Here is a 16,415-nt window from a genome sequence, read left to right as displayed (position 1 = left end):
ATCTGGATTATCGTAATAAAATTATGTGGCTTTTATTTTAATTTCTGTTTAATTTCTTATCGGGACTAATTACTTTCTTATCTGCCACAAAAACAAAGAAACGCGTAGGAATGCTTAAGCGAGTCGACCCCTCGGACTTAAAACATTCGCCAAAAACCAGTTTTTTAATCTTTCACACAATAATTATCCATTTAGTCAAAACTTGTTAAAATTATTAAAATAGTTCTATATTACTTTTCTGATGGTATTTCCCTTATTGTCTACTATCACCTGTATGCACTTAACTTTAAACACTTATTTTTGAACTCTCTTGCATTTCCTAACTTGTAATTCCTCAATTATTATTTGAAGTTTATTACGAAGCAAAAATCAACGAAACTACTATTGTCACTTGCAGGACCGTCCAATATAATATAATACATAGAATAGCCGAACATATAATACGATGCTATATTAATAATAATTATTAATAGGGTTTATTTTATAATGAAAATTACGATTATTTGATAAAGCTGTATAATCGTGTTTCTTTTACAAAAGCTAAACATTAACTCACTAAATATAATTCAATTACTATTTTTTGTGTTCTATTCACATCTGTAAACTAAAATCTATACAAAACGGTCAGATAACTCAGATTACCGGTCCATCTTTACGGGACTCTCGAAGTGTATGTTGTAGTTCGGAAATAATATTACGACTCGCCCTCCAGAGACGTATCGTCAGGGGTTGGTTTGTTACACACTGTTAATTTAATTCTGTCTTCAAGGATTAATTTAAAACTTTCCCAGTCACTGAGTTTATTTGTTAGTATTGAGTTACAATCATTTCTAATGTTCATACTACTCACAGTGAGTATTATGGGTTATTTAATTGGATGAAATATTTTTAATAACGAAGAAATCAATTAGGTCCGGTATTTAGTTTCTATCTGTTGGCCAATAAGTCGGTTTACCTGTTGATATTACTTCTCATTTCTGCTGCTAGTAACTCTTTTCCTTTGTTGTTATCAATATTGATCCCCATTTTTTGTGCTTTGAATTAACATTACCTCCACCGATCTTTTCCCCAAACATTTTATATATTCTACATATTGTTCTTTTTTAATGAAATGTTTGGAGTGGCTATAAATTGAGCTTACATTAATTTCCCAATTAGTTTTGAGTCTCACACATACTGTAGTTTGCTTGTATGTGTTCTCTTTCATATTTTAGTTCCTTATCATGTTAAATGTTAACTTTTTTTATTATTACGCTGCCTCCTTTTGCTGTATTGTCAAGATGTACAGTGTGGTAAACCTTATATTCTCTAAACTTTACGAAAGACTGTTTAGGGAAATGTGTTTCAGATATGAGACAGTATCCGCTTGACTTTCGTAGTATACAGTCGATTGCTCCCGTTATCAATAGTGCTACGGAAAGTGTAAATCAAAAAAACAAAAACAAAACAAATTAGCTTATCAGTGTAATGATAAAAGTGGTCAATTAATTGACTAGCAGATAAAAAATTATTACATTACCTGCTTTTAATGGGCCAGGAATTAATTACAACTAACAAATGTTGTCAACAAATAATGGACTTACTATACAGGATGTTCCACCCTGCAACACATACACACCACAACACCAGCAACCTCAGAATAATGAAGCTCAACCAATTCCCACACAGTATGCAATAAATAGAAGCCAACACCACCATAGAAGATCATCAACTAGCCATGAAGAATTCTTAGGCTTTGATGAGAGAGAGCAAAATAAAGAAAATCCTTGGCAAGTAGTCAAAAAAACCTTAAAAAGAAGAAAAATGGATGTTACCAATAAACCATCAGAGACAGTAACAAATAACAAATATAGTTCTCTAACACTCCCAGACCAAGAGGAAGAAGAATCCACTAAAACTAACGAAAACGCAAATAAAACATCAAACCACCTCCAATATACGTCTACGGCGTAATGAAATACAATAAAATGATAAAACAAATAGATCTAATAGCAGAAAACACAAAATACATCACAAAATCCTTAGCAGACAACACGGTAAAGATAAGTTGCGATACACCAGACACATATAGCAAAATATTAAAATACATGAGGGAGAAAAATGTAGTACACCTTACTTATTAAACTAAAGAGCGTGCCTATAGAATAGTCATCAAACACCTACACCATATGACGGACATCGATGAAATAAATACTGAATTAGCACAAAATGGACATAAGGTTAGAAACGCGATGAATTGCATAAGTAGAACAACGAAACAACCTTTAAACATATTCTTCATCGACTTAGAATCAGCAGAAAACAACAAAGACATTTACAAACTGACAAATCTTCAAAATAGAACTATACAAGTGGAACCTCCAAAAACAACAAAAGGGATCACTTAATGCATGAGATATCAACAATATGGCCACTCAAGATCATACTGCAACAGACCATTTGTGTGCGTCAAATGTTGTGGAGAACACAATTTGCCAGCCTGAAAAAAAAGTAAGGATACCCCTGCTAGGTGTGCTTTATGTGATGTTGTTCATCCAGTCAACTACAAGGGATGCCAATTCTATCATAACTTACTCAAGCCAAACAATGCCAACAATCGTATGAATATTCAACAAAACGCTAACAATACAACAACTAGACCTAAAATGCGTACAGCAACATCAGTGCCTCTAACCCATTACCCAAAACAATCGCAATTGCAATTCGCAAAATACTTCAAGATATCCCACTACATAACCTATTCCTCAAACCACCCAAACAATAGAGCCCACGCTGGATCAGCTATTCTGATAAAAAATACGATTAAACATGCAGAACTAACAAAGTGTGCTGAAAATTGCTTGCAAGCTACAGTTATCAAAGTCAGTATGAGGTTTTACGAACTAACAGTCGCAGTAGTCTACTGTCCATTCCGATACAACTTAAAGAAATAAGAGAAATGGATACCCAACCACCAATTTGGCTTTCGAGAAAAACACTCGACAATACAGCAGGTTTATAGAATAGTACACACCATAAATTCTGCAATGGAAAGCAAATAACACAGCTGCTTTTCTAGATGTTAGTCAAGCCTTTGATAAGTTTTGGCACACAGGCCTGATTTTCAAAATCAAGAAATATTTACTTATCACGTACGTGAAACTGTTAAAATCCTATCTGAATGGGAGATAATTCCTAACAAAGAGTGAATGAAAGTAATTCCAATAATTTTTCTATAAAATCTGGTGTTCCACAGGGCAGCGTTCTTGGACCAATATTATATGTGCTATACACAGCAGATCTACCCTCCACTAATGAAACCATCACTGCCCCGTTTGCATATGATGCTGTTTCGTTGCAGCCGACGAAAATCCAATTATAGCATCTAACATTCTACAGGTACAACTAAATGAAATTGAGACTTGATTGAAGTGGAGAATTAAAATAAATATAACAAAATCAGTCCAAGTGACTTTTACCTTGAGAAGAGACCCGTGTCCCCCAGTTCCACTTAACAATATTCAACTTCCCCAATTCTCTAGCTTTAAATACCTAGGAATACATCTCGACTCAAAACTCACCTGGAAAGGACATATTCTTAAGAAGCGGAAACAAATTGACCTAATAATGAAAGATATAAATTAGTTAGTAGGCAGAAAATCAAAACTGAGCCTTAAAAACAAAATCTGTGTATACAAAACCGTCATAAAACCTATCTGGACGTATGGAATCCAACTCTGGGGATGTGCGAGAAAGTCAAACACATCCATAATTCAAAGATGCCAATCAAAAATACTCCGAACGATAGCTGATGCACCTTGGTATGTGTCAAACCTAACACTTCACCTAAGAATCCCGTTCGTACAGGATGTAATCACTAAATACAGCACGAAGCACCATGAAGCACTGGAATCACACATTAACCCCTTACTCCAATCTCTGCTAGAACACCAAGCCAATAGGAGACTTAAAAGAAACTGGCTAGCTGACCTGAAAAACAGTTAAAGTGGTCTTGTCACTGGAGACCTTACCATGCCAATTGGAGCCCCTTGCTCCACAGCCAGCAAATTTTCTTATAGAACTTTATTTGTGTTTTGCTTGCTTAGGATTGTGCCATAATAAAAAAAAGATCTCTTCTTCTTAACATGCCATACACCAAAGTGCGCAGGCGACTATCTCATTACTAGAATTCTGTTCTTGGCGGCGTGACACAGCTCGCCTGTATTGTGTATTCCTGTCCATTCTTTAATATCCCTTAACCAGGATAATTGTTTGCGACCGGCTCCTCTCCTACCTTCGATCTTGGTAAAAAAAGATATGAGACACAAATCAATTTCTTCTCTATCTAGGATTTATTGCAGCTCATTTTGATGTTGTAGCAGCCCATTTGCATTCTATGCCATGATTCATAGTTGCTTAGCCATATCTAATTTTCGGTATAGCTATGTTTAGCGCTATATTTCAATTTAGTCGCTCTTACATCTATTTGAGTTATTTTATCCTCTTGATGAGTTGTTCGAATATTATTTTTAATGTATTTTCGATTTGCAATTCTTTGATCTTTATTTTTCCTTTGATTTCTCAACTTTTCTATTATTTTGGTTACATATCATCCTCGGTAGTTTAGAGGATGATTTTTACTTTAAAGATGCATTTTGATTCCTCTTTTAGTGGTTCCTGACAATCTTTTGTAAGGTGCTTACCGATGCACTAAACACATCTTGGTTCCTTATTATAATATTTTCAAGTATGACCAGAGGCCTCGCATTTTTTGCACTGTGGTACCAACTTTAAACTCCCTAGTGGTTGGATTTAAACTCTCTATTCGTTTTCTGTATTGATCACTGTCGGGTGTATTAATTTTTATTACTTCACTGTATATAACTTTTAATTATGGTGAATTTAATACTAGCATCGACTAGAGTCTTACTTAAGTTGGTAGCATTTTCGAAACCTTCTACTACAACCGGTAATGGTAATTTTGGCTTTTGAATTTGTTTGTCTTCTATTTCTTTCTGTGGGCAAGGAGGAAATAATGAAGTATTCATTTTATTCTTTTTGATAGACCACAAATAGGTTAATTCGGAGTTTGTACTTAAATATCATGGGTATGACGATAGAAACGAAAGAGGTCAAACTCGTATAGAATTTCTTCTGCAACACAGGCTATATCTCATGAACACCAATTTTAACCCATTAGCGCCTAACGGTACCATATGGGCTCGTTAGAAGGAGGTTTTTAAAACGTGAAGAATTTTTTGTAGTGGAAACTCCGAAGCGGTTTGAGTGGTCAGACAAGTTTAGTACATGTTGATACATACCTAGGAGAGTTTGTGCGAACCAGTGGTAAAAGGTTTCGTTTGTTTTGGATATTTGAATACATGTGATAGTAATATTCGTGAAAAATATGGACATCAAATTTGTGTAAGTATTATTTAACTCTGAAAATATTATCTAGCGAATTGCATTTATACGTATATTATCAATAACATGTGAAGGAATGTTAGTATGTAAAAACTGTTTTTGTCTAAATTATTATGGCTATAAAATTTGCCTCTAAACATAGGTGTGCCCATATGGGCTCGTTAGGCGTTAATGCCATTTAAGAATAATGTGTTTTATTTTAGGGGAATTACGCTCCAAGAAACTCTAGATATAGCTTATGATGAAGGAAATGCCGTAGATATATATATTGAGCCTCCTGATAGTAACATCTTAACTGATGAAGACTCTGCAGATGAAGATGAGAGTGGTTTAGCAGACAATTTGTCGGCAGGACAACTGAGTGCTCCAGCTGAGATTGTATTTACGAACAAAGACAGACTGGGACTCAACCTTGATAATATTGATATTTTATCTGCATCAACTCATGTACATGTTCCAAATAAGGACAGTTATTCACTGAATATAGCCATCAAACCAGCAGTCACCAATTTTGTTGAAGGAGATTTGCAAACCGGTAGTCGTACATTTCCACCAGAGGACTACTCTAAATACCAATCGTTGAGCTGTTCAGAGATATTTGAATGTTTTTTCTCCGACGATTTGCTTCAAATAATTTTACATAAAACGGTAAACTATGCTTTATTCAAAATTGTCCTAATCCTAATCTGACCATAGAAGAATTAAAAGTTTTTATTGGTATTCTGATCCTCAGTGGAATTAATGTTTTGCCATCGAAAAGAAGGTATTGGGAAAACTCAGATGATATGAAAAATATTATGATATCAGAAGCCATGCGCCGTGATAAATTCTTGCAAATATGCAGATTTATTCATTTTGCTGATAATAACAATGTAAACACCTCTGATAAAATGTACAAGCTTCGGCTAATTACAGACCACTTAAAATCAAGTTTTCTTAAACACTTTATACCTGAACCAAATCTTTCCTACGATGAATCGATGATTCGGTATTTTGGTCGCCATGGATGTAAACAATTCATCCGTGGCAAACCAGTAAGATTTGGATACAAAGTAAGGTCGTTGAATACTCCGAATGGTTACTTGGTGAATTTTGAAGTATACCAAGGAAAAAATCCCAGATCAAATTCAAAATTATGAATCAATTTTTGGAAAACCAACGGCTCCTCTACTGCAAATGATTGAGGAACTAAAGGAAAAAGGAAACTTTCCGTACAATTTTTTTTTCGATAACTTGTTTACAAATCCAAATTTATTATGTACTCTAAAAGCTAATGGTTATACTGGAACCGGCACTATAAGGGAACACCGCTTGCCAAAGGACTGCCCTCTTCCTTCAAAAAAGGAGGTTGAAAAACAAAGAAGAGGATACTTTTCATACATTTTAGACAGGGAAACGGGAATAGTGTATGTTAGATGGATGGACAATAATGTTGTCACCCTTGCTAGTACGAGTTATGGTATTGAGCCAGTGAAGGCAGTAGACAGGTTTAACAGAAAAGAAAAGAAAATACTTCCCATACCAAGGCCTAATCTTATAGCGGAATACAATAAAAATATGGGTGGAACTGACCAAATGGACAACACCATATCTTGGTAAGTTTGTCTCTTTGTCTGCCTTTAGAATATAATTTTTTATCTGATTGTAGTTATCGCATTGGTATTAGATCAAAGAAATGGTACTGGCCCATATTTACTCATCTAATTGATGCTGCATTACAGAATGCATGGATTTTGTACAGAAAAAGTGGCCGAAAAATTAGTCAACTAGATTTTAGACGAAGTATTTACCAGGTAAATAAACAGGTAGAAGGAAGCTATTCAGTAGTACTCTTGTGTTTCTTTTCCTTATTTCAGACGTATTTAACAAGATACAGGGTACAACCGAAAGCTACTGGACGAGCACCGAAAGCAGCAGCGAGTGATTTTCGAGTTAGCAATGATATTAGATATGATGGAATGCATCATTACATTATTACAGTCCCCGAAGGTAAAAGGCGAAGATGTGGGGGTGACAATTGCAATAGTAGGGGACGAACAATGTGCTGCAAATGCAATATTGGACTTTGTATAGATTGTTTCCGAATGTTTCATAATCAATAGTTAATTTTTATAAAAATAATTTTTTTTGTGTATAATATAGGTTGCGCCTAACGAGCCCATATGGGAACAGCTATTTTAAAGCATCTTGTTGTTCCTAATAAAAAAATATGGTCAAAAGTATGTTGTAGGGTCTTATTTTAGTCATTATTATTGTAAATTTCTAAAATTTTAAGAAATTTTTTTTTCTCGGCGTTAATGGGTTAAAAGTCCCCAAACAGTGGACTTCGTAATTACAACATGGCTTAAACAAGAACGAAATTGGCCTTATATTTACTAACAAGAAAGGCGATGTTCAAGACGTAACTGTATTAAATCAATTTTCAACCGGAAGTGACCATAGAATGGTAAGAGCGAAGATAATCTTGAATGTAAAGAAGGAAAGCAGAAATATGGCAACAGGGATTAAAAATGTCAAATTCACTGGGATTACTAACACAAGGGCATACCAGGAAAAATAGAGAGTAACCTACAGCAAAACGTGCAAAAAAGTGCCAAACCAAGGAAACATTAAAAATAGAAGATACAAGAAACTTTATGCAAGAAAGAAGGGAAAAAATGAAAGTTAAGCACATAGTAAATATTGCAGAGCTTAGGAATTTAAACAAAACCATTTCAAAAGCCGTTTAAAAAGACATAAGGAACGTTAACACTAAAAAACAGCAGAGGTAGAAATCCCAGCAATACAAAATCAAGAATTAGAGGAACTTCCAAGTATAACCGAAGGAAAAATTAAATCAGCATTAAAAGGTATGCAGAACAACAAAACACCTGGCAAAAATGGTACTGTAAGTGAAATGATAAAACTAGAAGGCAAATACGTCATAAAACTTTAAAAAACTTTTATATTGGCTACCTCTTTAACGGAATTACACCAGAAAAATGGAATGGTGGATTTAGAATAATATAGCATAAAAAGGAACTGTAACAAAAGCTACGGAGTGATCAAGATTAATATAACAATAAAACACTGAAAACTTTGTTTTCAAAACTTCCACCAAATTTATTACAAATTCTTATCACTACAGGTATTTCGGCAGAGTGCCTTTCTCAACTGATCCATTTTTGGTATGTGTTTAAAGTAAAACACAGTATTTAACGAAATAGGTTGAGGAGGAGAGAATTTTTTGTTTTGAGTTGGTCGTTAAGAATTATGTCTGTATTTTTTAATTTGGTAATTTCTATAGATTCTAATAAAGATAGCTTAAGACCCTGTAAATTGAATGTGAAGAATTTAAAATTCGCCATTAAAAGATTGATTATGATCTATTAAGATGAAGTGCGTATGTAGAATCTGTTTTTTTATTATTGAAAGCCCCTTTATGTTCTGCTATACGTTTGTTAAAAGTTCTACCAGTTTGACCGATGTAAGTTTTTGGACAGTCGTCACATTTAAGTTTGTATACACCACTGTGTAAGTGCTTTTTATTTTGGCTCTTTTTGTTTTTAATATATTTGCCTAAGTTGAAGCAGAAGGTACTGGGTTTTTTCTCTGGTGGTGAGAATACTAATTTCAGGGCTTTCTTGTGTAGTTTTTGATTTAAAATTGTATTAATTGTTTGTTCGTTGTTTACTGCTATTTACTTAATGATATTTAATTCTGTCTCAAAGTTGTATTTTGACATCGGAATTTCTGTTAATCTATGTAACATGCTATGATAGGCTGCCAGATTATGTTGCGTATGATGGGATTATGAATTGTGTATAGTCGTATCAGTATGGGTAGGTTTAGGAAATACGGAGAACTCATGTTTGTTTTTGAGTCTGATAATTTTTAAATCTAAAAAATTTAGGGATTGATTTTGTTCTATTGTAAATTTAATATGACTATGGAGTGAATTAATATACGATAAAAATTGGTCAAGTTGCCTGTTAGTTCCTGTAAAACACACTAGTACATCGTCTACGTATCTCCACCAATATAAAAACTGTTTGAATACCGGATGTTTTTAAATCTTTGTTTCTTTATAAAAACATCAGATAGCAATGGGCTTAGAGTATTACCCATTATAAGTCCTGCACTGTTATTTGTATATATTGGATTATTAAATTCAAAGTCCTGGTTTATACAAATTTTAAAAAGATGTAAAATTTCATATTTAATGATTGGATTTGTAATATTACGGTCTAAAAGGTTTTTTACTAGAACAAAAGTTTCTGTATGAGGAATACTAGGAAAACGATTTTTTACGTCAAGTGAAATTAATCTGGAGTTGTTAGATAATCGAAAATGTTGTATTTTATTAACTAGTCCTACTGTATTTTTTACGGTAAATTTAGGTGAAAATTTAGCTTGTTCTAAAGTAATCTCTAACAGTTTTTTTGAAAGTTTAAACAATGCAGTATACAGGTATTTTTAAGTGGAAAGATTTCGCGTCACAAGCAATAATTAAAAAACTAGAGCCTCGTCCTTTACTTGGCGAAAAAAGGAGAAATTGTTGCCAACATGGGATCATTTTTTCTAAAGTACAAGTTAAAAAATAACTCCGATAGTATGTTTGGAATGAATTTTCTTCAAAATAAAGATTTAAATAAAAAACTTCCGAGCCCTCAGGCATTTACATCTCCATGTGCAGTATCAAAAAATAAAAAAGAAGCCCTTATTAAAAATCTCAAAACCACAATGCCTTCAAATAGATTACAATTTTGGCAAAACCTTGAGGAGAGTAGGATATATAGGAGATAAGGATTAATAAGATAATTTTTTTCTATATTTAATTTTTTTTCTTTGGTATTAAATTTTGTTTGTTATGGTTTATCCGGTCTAATAAACGTGGCTTTTTTATTAAATATGTAGTTTTTATAAATTATTCAAAAACTTCTTTTGTTGTTTAAGTATATTTTCTTTAACATTATGCTAAGAGAAAACACCGCAAAAACATAACACCCGTATATGCTGTAGTTTTACTTAGCAATTTCTACAATATTACTTACGATTTTTTCCCAGTATCTGCCATAGTAAGCATAAAATTAGGATAAACTACTGCTCCTTTTTTTAAACACAGTTTATGTACAGATTTATTGATATAAAGTAAAATCGTTCCTAACCGCATTGTTGTAGCAATTTTCGCCCTTTTTAAAAGTTATAGATTCAAGTCCATTTACTCATAATTATAAGTACTGCAGATGCTATGGTTTTCCTTAGGAGAGCAGAATACTACTTATTAAAAATTGTTTAAAATTTAAATTAAATCGGCTGATACATCGGATTTTGTCAATATTATTTTAACTTTTGACTAACATTTTTACATTGTCACATTAACAGAAGAACCGTTGAACACTTTAAGAGAAAAACAATACAATATAGGACTACTCCAAGAACAATCAATAAGAGAACTATACCAACAACGTCTAGACCAAAAATTAATAGAATTTAGATACGGCAACATCGAAGAAATATACGAGCATATAGAGGCGAGTATAAAATAAGCAGCATTCAAAGCCCTTGAAGAAAAAGAACATATAACAAATAAACAGCACTATTATGAAATAAATGAACCAACAAAAAGAATAATAGAAAAAAAGCAGCAATACAGAAAATGGCTGACTACAAACAACGATGAAATTTATAAAGAATATAAAGAAAAAGATAGAGAAGTGAAAAAACAAATAACACAACAAATGAATGAAGAATGGGAAAGAACCTGCTTAAATATTGAAACATACATAGTCGGTACAAGAACTTCGGAGTCATGGAAAGTACTGAGAAGATTGAAACAAAACTCAAAAGAAAAAATTAAATTGGGAAATATACGTGACAAAGAATGGAAGGACTATTACAAGGAACTGTTAACAGAACAAAGACCACAATTCATTGCAAAAGAAAACAGGCGAAGACGAAGCAGATCCCCACAACAAGAAATAGAAATAAAAGATAGGGAAATGAGAACGGCCATAAAAGTAATCAAAAATAAGAAAGCACTGGGACCTGGAGGCATCTCACCTGAGCTTATAAAATACGGATAAAAAAAATTACATTGGATGATACAATGGATATTTCAGAAAGCCATAAATGGAGAAAAGCTCCCAAAGGAACGGACGGAGGCATATATGACATCTATATTTAAGAAAGGAGATAGAAAACGATGCGAAAACTACAAAGGAATAAGCGTAATATCCATAAATAGGAAGATTATATGGAAAGATACTGCGAGAAAAGATAGAGCAAGCGATAAAATGCAAAATCGGGGAGGATCAGGCAGGTTTCACGGCAAAAAGATCATGCATAGACCACATATACACACTGAAACAACTGTTGGAAAAGAAAAAAGCAAAAAATAGAGATGAAAAGGACGTATGACTCTGTACCAAGGTCAAAACCATGGGAGGTAATGTACAAATTAGAAATACAGACTGAACTCATAGAAGCTACAAAAGCTCTGTATAAAGAAAATAAAGTGTCCATTAAAATGGGAACAAAAATCAGAGGAGACTTCACCACAACAAAAGGGCTCCTGCAGGGTTGTTCCACATCTTCAACCCTATTCAAAATATACTTAGAGAAAGCCTTGACTACATGGAAAAGAAAATGCGAAGGCATGGGAGTACCGGTACGGAACGAATACCTATATACATTAAGCTTTGCAGATGATCAAGTAGTGAGTACACAAGACCAAGACGACCTCAGCTACATGATGAAGAAACTACAAGAAGAATAACCAAGGCTGGCCTAGATATTAACCTCGCGAAAACAGAGTACCTATATAAAAGTGAAGAAGACATAGAAGATCTACAGATTGATGACACCGTAACAATCAAAGGAAAGGATAAATTCAAATACTTGGGGTTTATAATCACGAAAAAGGCAACAACAGAGGCAGAAATTACACAAAGAGTAGGACAAACAAGAACAGCAATCTGACAACTTAACTCAGTATGGTGGGATAAACACCTAAATATGAAGACAAAAACACAGATTTATAAAACATTAGTGCGAAGTATTATGACATATGGGGCTAAAAATTGGATCATAAACAAGAAAAACAATAGTAAGATAGTAGCAACAGAGATGGAATGCCTGCAAAGATGCTGCAGAGTAACAAGAATGGATAGGAGAAGTAATGACGAAATAAAGCAAAGAACATCAACAGAAACAGACATACTAACATACATAGAACAAAACAGACTAAAGTGGTATGGACGTGTAAGAAGAACTAGTGACAGCAGATGAATAAAGAGAATTACTGAATGGAGCCCCATAGGAAGGAGGAAAAGAGGACGACCCCAAAAATCCTGGAAGAACGAAGTAGACGACGCCATGAGTAAGAGAGGTCTAAACGATGGAGAATGGGATAACAGAGAGAGATGGAAACGGTTGAGCGAGGGAAGGCAGTGAATACTGTAGAATCTCTGAATATATATACTAACATTTTAAAAGACTACTTACCTTAAACTATACGCTGATAGTATATCAGAGAACTGATGACTATTGTCATGTTCGATAGCCTCTTTTCCATCTTTGGGTACATTCTCACTAAGTTTGAAATCTGATAAAGTTAACATTCCATCGCATGATGTTAAGAAGCCTAAAGTAGCTTTTCCCTCTATAAAAAGACTTGATTCGTTTTTGCTAGTTCCATTAAAAAGTGTTTTTACTTCTACGGTGTACTTGTAGGTTTTTTCGTCTGCGTATTTGAATTTTGCGTTGTCGTCAACTAAAAAGTAAAAATTTTAAATAGTATTTCTATGTAGTATGTAGAACTTTACCTAATACTAAGAGACATAAGTGAGACATTATCTTGCATGTAAAATTAAACGGTTTTTCTAGAATTTTTATTAATATGCTTTACTTTTTTCCTAAAAGGCGAGATTAGCGATTTCAACAAAGAAACTGAAACTTGCAGTGGGCAATCAACGCATGTGTGTTCTGCAAACAGCTTCGTATGTATGATATTTTGCATCAGTAGCGTATTTAATTTACTACATATTTAAAAAAATTTCGCACCTGAGTTGACGTGAATTTGGTCACTGTGGTTTATTTGCAGTCTTGAAAGTTAAAAAATTTAAAACATCCAACACAGCTAATGAACTAAATGGAAAACAAGATGTGTCTACTGATAAGTAACTTAATTGATTTATAAAGTTGTATAATCGCTGTATTATAATCCATTTAATATTTAGGTACAACCCTAACTTATGCCTCGCAGTTTATATATATATATATATATATATATATATATATATATATATATATATATATATATATATTGAAAAAGTTGTATTTTATTAATTTTATTTTTATTTATATTAAATGTTGTAATTTTTAAAATATGTGGTTTGTTGTTTAATTTAATATATACCTCAGCTAGCTCAATTATGTGTTCTAAGCAATCTGTCATTGTGTGACCTCGACTCTGTAGTCTCCTGGTAGAGTTCAAAAAGAAATTACACCAAAATTTACTTTAGACTTTTGATAAATTAACCCAAATGAAGCACGTTATTTATTAATATTGAACAAATTTAATATAAACAATAAAATTCGTCTGCAACTTGGGTTGCCTTTAAAAATTTACAAAAATAGGAATCGTATAAATCTTAATGTGGTTTAGTGTCGTGACAATAAAAATTTATTACAAAATGTGGAGACTCTCTACAAATACCTAAAAACTAAATAAATATTGCAACTTTATAAAGTGTTTAAATGAACTATAAAGAAAAAAAAAATGAACACTTTATTCCGCTGACTTTTAACTTGCATTCAAATATAATCAAAATTTCAAATGATCCCCAAAATTATTATCCAACCTCACTTTAAAACAGTTCTGATTTATTTAAAGAAAACTAACTACTCGCAAAATAATCGGTGAAACTGGAATATCAATCCTCTCTTCGGAAGTTAAGGTACGTACTATTCTATTTTTAATTTAATGATCATTAATATTTTCAATTTTTTTAAGGCCTATCGCCAATTATGTTAATTCATGAATTTTAATTTTCTCAATTTAGATGACATTTCTGTACTCCAATAATAATTTATAAGTCAAATTGTTTCTCTTACTCTCTGGAACAAATTCTGGATATCTCTGCTGTGGAAACTGTGGAAAAACTAAAATTCTAATTAGACGAGTTAAAAAACACTCCCGACCTATTCCACAGTTTCAGGGCTCCCCTTCGTCGAAAAATTCTCGTCGGCCTCCCCAAAAAAACCTATTCTCCGTTGCTAACAGCAACCAACGTTCTTTTTTTCTTTTCGTCTTCCTATTTTTTTTTAAACCATAAAACTGTCCTGTTCTGACACATTTGTCAATCCACATTAATTTCTCATAATTACTTTAATCACATCTAATTTGGGAATTTATAAAAAAAAATGTTCAGATATAAAACTTATTCTATTACAATGCTAATACAATTTATTCTTTTCATCTCCACATCATTGTAATTTCTTATTTAACAAAACCCCTATTAATTTAGCTCCCACAGAATTGCTTGACAGTTTATTTTCTGACGTTTTTTAAAATTTCTATGTTTAAATATTTTTTAAGAATTCTTCTTTTTTTTTGTTCTTTTTAAGGTTTAGACGATTCACCTATACACTAGGCAACTATACTATTCAGAAATTATTAACACTATACCAGGTAAGTCAAAATTAATTTATTTAACAATTTACTAATCTTTTTCTCTCTTTTATTTCAGAGTTGAACCCACATTGTGATGGCTTCATGAAATTCATGAACAACAAACTCATATAAAAATCCATTTAAGTTGTATCCTTTTTAACATATTGAAATCATTTCAACTTCCCCCCAATTTGGATTTTGTTCAGTGCTAACTATCAGCACTTACTAAATCTAAATTATTACCGGTAAACTTAAATATTTTATTAATATTAACATAACAATAAACTGACTTTTATTAATAAGCATATCTCTTAAATATATTTTTTTTATAATTTACTCTATGACAAATACAGAATTCTCCAAACAAAATCTACAAATCTTTCACTAATTATATCAAATTCAGAATCAAATTTCCAAGTACTTTCCCAATTTCTTTACTTCTTTTCCTGTACTATTTATTTCTTGTACTATTTTCGTAGAAATTCTTATAATTGTTCCCCTATATACTATTTCATATACTATTTCAGTATCTTTATTCATTGCCGCATTATTATTTATTCTTTTTATATCCGCAAATAATATTCATTTCATCATCTCTACATATAACTCTCTATATTTCATATTTCAATATTTCATATAATTCTATTTTTCATCTTATTTCCGCATATACTATTTATCATTATAATATTTCCTATTTCCCAATTTCTACAAAATATCGATTTGTCTATAGTACTTTGCTCATTTATTTATACTTGTAACTCCTATAAATCTACTTGAAAATAAATCAACCTTTTTTGTTTATATAAATTCATCATTATCATGTACATCTGTTCCTAATAAATTATTTAATTATCAAATTTATCTCAAGATATGCTTATTTATTAATTATCCTTCTATTTACAAAACTTATATCTTATAATACCAAATTCGTGTCATAATATTGCCTACCCTTGTATGTTTATTCATAATACTTATAAATTCCCTCTATATTAAATATCCCTCTAATTTTATTAGTTTCTGGATGTCTTAGTTCATAACTGTTTACCCCATGTTCAGTACTAATGACATAAGGTCCTTTAAATGGCAAAAGTAATTTTCCACACAGATTTTCATCCCTTTTAGGCACCTGTAGTGACCTGATAAGTACCTTCTCCCCTTTTTTAAAAGTAACTCTTTTCTTTCTCTTCTTATTTTCCCCCCTATTATATCTTGGATTCCCTTCTCTGTAATCTTCCCTATTTCTCGTCTCCTGTGGATAATTTCCCTGGTTCTGTCTCCAATTATTGCCTCTGTCATTTCCTTGTCTCCAGTTATTCCCTCTATCATTGTTTGGATTCCCTTGTCTACGTTCCCAGTT

The 16,415-nt window shown here is 32.4% G+C and overlaps 1 protein-coding gene across 2 annotated transcripts in view; it reads right to left on the bottom strand.

Annotated features, from left to right (window-relative positions):
- Apoltp (Apolipoprotein lipid transfer particle) overlaps positions 1-16,415 on the bottom strand; it is a 1,459,665-nt gene that overhangs the window by 1,307,663 nt on the left and 135,587 nt on the right. For both annotated transcript variants that reach the window (XM_072546518.1, XM_072546519.1), the window contains exon 3: positions 12,889-13,156. In XM_072546518.1, the coding sequence (XP_072402619.1) occupies positions 12,889-13,156 (268 nt within the window). The remainder of the gene's footprint in view (positions 1-12,888; positions 13,157-16,415) is intronic.

Source organism: Diabrotica undecimpunctata, chromosome 10, assembly GCF_040954645.1.
Source record: "Diabrotica undecimpunctata isolate CICGRU chromosome 10, icDiaUnde3, whole genome shotgun sequence".
NCBI classification, from domain to species: Eukaryota; Metazoa; Arthropoda; class Insecta; order Coleoptera; family Chrysomelidae; genus Diabrotica; species Diabrotica undecimpunctata.
The sequence above is the reverse complement of the archived record's forward strand: the minus strand, read 5'-3'. Positions and strand labels throughout refer to the sequence as shown.